Here is a 7,681-nt window from a genome sequence, read left to right on the forward strand (position 1 = left end):
TACTTACTGTTATTTCCGGCACAGGTTCATTTGTCAAGCGCCTCTGACATACACCTGATTTAGGCCAGCCCCTGAGGTGTCAGCAAAAGGACCAAAATGATGGCAAAACAGGCCGGAGAGCCCTTTATTTTTGTTGTGGTAGTAAAACAAAAGAACTTTTCAGAGTGAGTCCGAAGACTAAACTTTCTTTTGTGAAAATTAAACTTACCGAAACGGAATCAAGCCCCAAAAGGTAAAACGTGCCTACTGGGCAGGGTGATCAAATCATCACGCAATGCACACCAGGTTTCGAGCCCGCCTGTCATAAACAAAGTTAACTTTCATACAAAATAATACTTTCATTCACACATTCCAAGCAGCGTAGAATAGCAGTTCTGAAACCCAAAGGGAACTCCAGTTCAACTTGCAAGCGAAGACGTACTGTATTTGAACACAAATTATAATAAAAAAGCTTCACAGAATAGAAGCGACAATGTATAAACACACATTTCAGAGGTAGCAAGAGTACGAAGACTCCACTTTTTAAGAGGTAGAAAGAGTTGGAAGACTCCGCTTTGTAAGAGGTAGAATAGGTCCTTGCCAATGACCCTTGAACTAAAGTGGGTCAAGCTCGAACGGAGAGCTCTTCATGCCCGATATTGGCAGTTTAAAGCCAGGCATATATAAAATAATGATTAAATTGTTGTTGTGAAATGAGGCAAGGTAGTTCATAATGTAGATGTGTTTTTGCAGCTTTGTAGCCATTTGTATGTCAACAATGGCAGAGTAAATTTCAGTCTTTGCATCAAGACTGAAAATCTAAGTAAGACTAGTTTGTTTCCCTCAAACACCTCAAGTGGTTCCGGTAGGAACCAGGGCAAAACAGTCCCGTCCGTGACTTAATCAGTAATCATCTGATATAGCAGCACCCATATGTAAATTAGTTGGGTGAACAACCCCATGCATACATTATGTACATCTACATGTCATTTTTATAAAGTCTATTTCATGAAGTCGCCAAACTCTAGTTCGTTCAGTTATTAGTCACTTCACGTTTTATGGTATAGCTGTGTAAATCTTAGAAAAAAAGCTGTCAGCTGTTTAAATTGTGACAAAAAGGAACCTATAACTATGTGCATGCATAAATTAGTGTGACCGATGATTTCGGACCTACCGTTTTTGTTACAAGACTTTTTTCAAAATGTTTCGCTTTAAAAATCCATGATAGCACAATGTACTTTAGGGGAATTTTCTCTATTAGCACACAGTAAGGTATCTAAAGAAAAGTTACTTTTCTATGCTAGTGCTGTATAAATGGTACTACTGTTGCAATACCTTTTGGCTAGGGGTGGATACCGGTGTACTGGGGGTACAAAACCGTTTTTTTTTGTCTTGTTGGACCGGTCTGAAGGAACGGACCTGAAAACATCAGTGACCGGATGTTGGACCAATTCGAAAATAAACAGATTATGTCGGCAGGCGTTCACTTGTTTGGGGGACTACAGGTCCACGAAAAGAACAAGAGCGAAGTAGAGGAGAGTTGATTGTCATTTGTACCAAGCTGCTACGACCAAACATGGTCTAAAACAGAGGAAGTCAGTATTGTTTACATGAATTGTAAAATGGACGTCGGATACTCTACCAAACAGAATACGTTGTAGCGAAATGTGCCTTTGATTTGAGCATCACCCATTTAAAGTTTTTCACAGATAATTAGGTCCAGGTTCACGTCCGGATACTGAATACCTGGACCTGAATTTTCTGTGCCAATACCCTCCCCTAATAAATACCATTATTGCTGCCTACCAGAGCTAAGCAACGTCACAGGCCACAGCAAATGCATGTTTACCAAAATACAAAATGTTGGCATGAATATCGTTGGCATAAGCCATATTCTCGTCTCGACTAAAGGTGAAAATGCAAAATTGCATGGATTTTGTCACAGTACGATTATCATAATGAGAAGTAGAGATGTTTCAGTGCTACTCATATATAAATATATACATACTTATACAGGTACTGATACAAGTACTGTATAGACATTTTATACTAAGATACTAATATAGTGAAACACTAAGATCTTGAACAATTCTTCGTTTGAGGCACTGGAAGAAGAAATTACCCTCTTCGTCTATGGTATGTTGGTTTCTTGGTTTTAATACTAGTAGTAGAATTGATCTCTTTTCGTTGGTAATGGTGGGGAAGCAATGATATACTTTAGAAGCGTCTGGAATCTTTTTAAAAATAAACAGCTGGAGATGAAATTGCTCTCGTCTTTCACTGAGTTTATTTGAGCTCGAGGAAGAATATTTAGCATATCTCTCCAACACATGTAGTTTTTCGTATATCGCCCTTTTTTCAATGGTCAGAGGGTAGGTACTAACTCTGGTCTTACTGATAGTGGAACTTTATTCAAAGATCGAGAATATTCAGTATTTACAATGCATATGTATCAAATTTGTATTACTATTAATACATACATACGTACATACATACATACATACATATATACCTACCTACATACATACATACATACATACATAACTTAAACCTATTCAGAACGAGCTTTTTGATCAACCAGGGAGTATAGTCGTAGGAGCAACACTAGTAAAGTAGCCATTAGTGTAATTGTAGAAATGAAGTAGCTTGAGTGTTGTTGTACATGTAAAAGTGACACTAGTGTTGTTACATTTTCAGTTCAGTTGTAAAAGTCACTCCAATGTGTAGGAGTGTAATGTACATGTAGTGCTAGAAATTATCAAGTAACTGAACTGAACTGAACCAAGTATCGTGCACTTTTAGTAGATATATCCAAAAGCATCATCTAAAGAGCTATGCAGTATTTAACAGGCAACAACATATTTTATATGTAATTTAACACCTCATATTTTATCTTTTTCCTAACTTGCACCGTAGCCAGTATCTTTTAAAAGTAGCTGACGTTAAACGTTTTTTTTTATTAATATCTAAACTGTCTATGGTGATTCAAGGTTTGAAACTTGTTAGGTATAGTTGTAGGAACATTCTACTGCGTATATGTATCTAATGAAGTTTGAGACTAAATGATTTTTTTTCTTGTTCAACAACCAACCACAGATAGAACACCCTGTTTAAGATAAATTGTATGTTGTCCCCTCATAAAATAATGGTCTTTCATGCTTTTTGGTGAAATCTTTGTAGCAAGTGAAATGAAAATTCATTTGATTGTCAACTGATAGTCTTTCAAATTCAAGCATCTATTTTTGTATGTCATCTGCATAATTAAATTAAATAATCAAATCAGTTTGGCCTTAACGAACATAAGCAGTTAGTGTACATGTTCACTACATTTATAGTGTATGTAGTACACGTCACAGAGTGAGAAATTTTCGTGTAATTTTCACTGTCGGTTTAACGTAGATACACTGGTAACACCACGCCAGTACGATTGTATCTGGTTATAGATATGCTACTTCAACATTTATTTAATGCTGATACGGTCCCACCAATTTTGCTGTTGTGTCCATCATTGAAAACCACACAGCTCACCCTGTAGAAAAAAAAAACATTTGGAGCTTAGTGTCCGGAGAGAAGCAATAACGGTGTTTGAAAGAACAACACATATCAGGGAGTACATCAGTTGTAATTTTCACTCATGTCCAGTATCAGGGTGAAATGCACGAAGTTGTCCTAAGTTAAGTTAGATGTCAGAAGTTGTCCAAAGTTGTCCAAAGTTGTCCGTAGTTGTCCGAAGTTATGACGTCACGGTAACCATGACGTCATCCTAACTTTGGACAGTCAGCCGGGGGGTGTACGTAGTTGTCCGAAGTTGTCCGAAGTTATGACGTCACCCTAACCATGACGTCATCCTAACTTTGGACAGTCAGCCGGGGGGTGTACGGAGTTGTCCGAAGTTGTCCGAAGTTATGACGTCATCTTAATTATGATGTCATCCAAACTTTGTATAAGAAGACGGGAGGTTACCGAAGTTGTCGGAAGTTGAGACGTAAATATAAAAGTGATTAGATCGAGATCTAAAAAGTCTGTGTTTTTGGTGGGACATTACCAGCCTTCAACTAACAGTGGGAGTACCGAGGCTTAATTTACCAAAAAATGGTAAGTACTTATGTCGTATAGGGATAAGAATTATCTCTTTAATAGTCACTATTAAATATTGCATAGAAATATTGCATAGAAAATTTTATAATCTTTCTGCAAGATTAAAATACCTGTTCACTAGAGCAAGGAACACGCAGGCAACCCCCAGGATGCGATGCTGGAGTACTCGAGTACAGTCTTATGATGGAATAGCATTCATAAGGCAAACCACGCAATTATTCGCGACGCGTTAGGCGCTCCAATAGGAATCAAACTTTTGATAAACTAGAGTTCCACGAACACATACCTTTGCCAAATAAACCAGGTTTGTTATGTAGAATGATGTCTGTAGACATAAATTTGTCACTCATTACATTTTATTTTATATGCCTGGAGTTGGTTCATAAAATTTTGCCATTGATTATACAAATTAGATCCCTATTTACACTATTAATATCAAATTTTATCAAGCATCACTTAAGCTATCAGCATACCAAAAATCATGATGATCCTTTCATTCTTGACTTATTCTCTTTCAAAGTCTGAAACAAAACCGGCATCTGCAGTTCAAGAAAAGACATTATAGGGGACCCAAACATACACCACTTACTCTCTGCCATCTTTCTCAACTACATGCAGTGGATCTATCGACTTTCCTCATCAATTATGCAAATTAGCTATTAATTGGTATCTCATTATGTAAGTTTTTACTTAGGCTATCTACATACCAAAAATCATGACGATCCGTCAACACGTTCATATTTTCCATTAATTATGCAAATGAGATCAACATTTGCATAATTAATATGTATTGACATTTCTTTTTCTCAGCTACAAATGTGACAAGTTTGAAAGTCCTATAATGGAATGCAGTAGATTTACAAACTTTCCTCATTAATTATGCAAATTAGCTGTCGATTTGCATAATTAGAATTCCATCATGTAAGTCTTCCCTTTGGCTATCTACATACCAAAAATCATGACGATCCGTCAACACATTCATATTTTCTCATGAATTATGCAAATGAGGTCAATTGCATAATTAATATGCGTTGATATTTTTCTCTTTCTCATCTAAATATGTGACAAGTTTGAAAGTCCTATCATGAAATGCAGTGGATTTATAAACTTTCCTCATTAATTATGCAAATTAGCTGTTGATTTGAATAATTAGTATTCCATTATGTACATTGTTACTTGGGCTATCTACATACCAAAAATCATGACGATCCTTCTACACGTTCCCGAGTTATTCTCCTCCAAAGTTTGAAAGGAAATCGGCGGCTGCAGTTCCAAACAAGCCGTTAGGGGGTCAAAACTTACAGCACTTACTCTCTGCCCCAAGGGCTATTTACCATTTAAACATCGCGACCACAACATGTCCAGAACATGAGATATAAAAAATTGAGTTCTGCTGCAGTACCTTAGCAAGCCGCTAGGGAGCCCATTATCGAACTTGACCTTCGTTTTCCCAACCCCTACCCACCTACCAAATATTATCTGGATCCATCCGAGGCTTCTTGAGTTATGCACACACACACACACACACACACACACACACACACACACACACACACACAGACACACACACACACAGACTCACAAGCACAAAACATAACCATAGCCATTCTGGCACTGTGGCTATATTTGGGTGTAATGGTTACGTCATGCCCAAGCCTAGTGTAAGATTGACAAGAAGTGACCCCAAAGGTCATAGTTGCTGCAAAAGAGGTCAACACCACTATAAACCAGACGATTATACATGATGGGGTGTATACATGCTATGTACACATAAGATTTAATAATCTGTAGACCAAGAATAAGGGCAACTAGGGGGCCCAAACTTATGTTACTAACTCCTGAGCATAAGAGCTATCTAACACCCAAAACTCGTGGCCATACCATGTTCAGAAGATGGAAAAACACACCCGGAAGTTGCGCTGCAGTACCAAGGGAAGCCGCTAGGGGGCCCATTATCGAACTCCCCCTTCGTTTCCCAGACCCCTACCCACCCACCAAATACCAGCTGCATCCGTCGAAGTCTTCTCGAGTTATGCTGTCCGCAGACAAAAGTTTGCAATTAAACCGGTGCCTGCACTTCCACGAAAGCCGCTAGGGGGCCCAAACTCGCAGCAATCACTCCCTGCTTTAAGGGCTCCCTAACGCTCAAAAATCACGACCGCAGCATGTCCGGAACGCGAGATATCAAGCATGCAGGTCCTGCTGCAGTACCTTAGCAAGCCGCTAGGAGGCCCATTATCGAACTCGACCTTCGTCTTCCACACCCCTACCCACCCACCAAATATCAGCTGCATCCATCGAAGTCCTCTCGAGTTATGCTGTTCACAAACGGGGAGAACCACACCACCAAACCGAAAACATAACCTTAGCCATTCTGGCAAAGGTAATAAGAGACGGCGTACAATACCCAGGTCGCGTATTCCTAGGAAGATGTCGCCTAGCATGACTTTGGCGATACATATACTACACTACGCGTCTACAAGTTTTCTGTGTTACGTTCAAATGTCTCAACTGTCATTTCTAGAACCTTTCTTCTAATGTTCTCATCATCTTAGACGTCACAATCTGACGTTTACGTCACTAACTCAGGTGTTTTCGTAATTCGAAACCGGAATGCGTTCTTCGAACGGTGTCGTTTTTCAGTCTAACAGTTTGAAACCGTGTGGCGCTGAAGTCGCCACGGCTACTTTTTAGTCCGTGTCTTTGACGAAATAGACTTTTTTAACGGGGGAACTACGGACAATATTATATCATATCATGTCGTGCAGTAAATCTTTGAAGGCTACAGATCTCCATTCGTCCTGGAAAGTCGAGTTTGAATGGAAGGATTTTCCGGAAGAACTTGTTCAGGTGGGTTAGTCGTATTAATCGCACCTTGATATCTTTTGAGTTCTGACTTTTGATTCATAAATCTTATATTCTTTAGAAGTTACATCTTACAAAACAACCGATTGTTTTATCAGAATGCAGATTATTTATCTTTATTAAGATTTGTCTTATTCTTCACAGGGATGTTGTGCTGTTGCATCTGTTTTGTGCGTGCCAACGGTGGCTGTTTTATATAGCCTTATCACGGTCGCGGCTTTTGCTGTAAGCCATGCACAAGTCTCTCCACCTGACAACAATTAACGTTGGCATTAGTGAGTGACAATTTCTTTTTAATTAAAACACAGCGAAGCAGAAGAAGACATGAATAAGTCCCTTGAGGCAAACGATGTGATCGGGGGAGAGAAAAGGAAGCTGTGCGCCGCTTCAACGCTGCTGTCTCCACTATATGATGCCGATGATGACAACGACTTTGCTCTGACAACCAATAAAAGGAGATCAATTTAAACAGTCCTTCTATGTAAAAGGGGTGTGACCGTGCAGGCAGAAAATGGCATACTTATGTACTAAATGGTGGAAGTATTTCAATTAATTGTTAAATTACAAGGAATAAAATAACAACTACTACTTCTTATGATACAAAGTAGTGAAAGATGACTGCAATACATGTAGTTTATAAATGGATTGGGGAGATGTTTTCAGGTACTTGTATTTAGCAGTGACGTAAAAAAGGGAAATATGATATTAAGAGTGAACTTAAATTATTTTGTGTGCATTG

General features: G+C 38.7%; 1 protein-coding gene across 1 annotated transcript in view; it reads right to left on the minus strand.

Annotated features, from left to right (window-relative positions):
• Positions 1 to 3,335: 3,335 nt before the first annotated feature.
• LOC118428129 (carbonic anhydrase 1-like) overlaps positions 3,336 to 7,681 on the minus strand; it is a 17,517-nt gene continuing 13,171 nt past the window's right edge. Inside the window, exon 11 of the mRNA XM_035838112.1 lies at positions 3,336 to 3,508. Within this exon, the coding sequence (XP_035694005.1) occupies positions 3,504 to 3,508 (5 nt within the window). The 3' untranslated portion in view covers positions 3,336 to 3,503. The remainder of the gene's footprint in view (positions 3,509 to 7,681) is intronic.

This window comes from Branchiostoma floridae, chromosome 12 (assembly GCF_000003815.2).
Source record: "Branchiostoma floridae strain S238N-H82 chromosome 12, Bfl_VNyyK, whole genome shotgun sequence".
NCBI classification, from domain to species: domain Eukaryota; kingdom Metazoa; phylum Chordata; class Leptocardii; order Amphioxiformes; family Branchiostomatidae; genus Branchiostoma; species Branchiostoma floridae.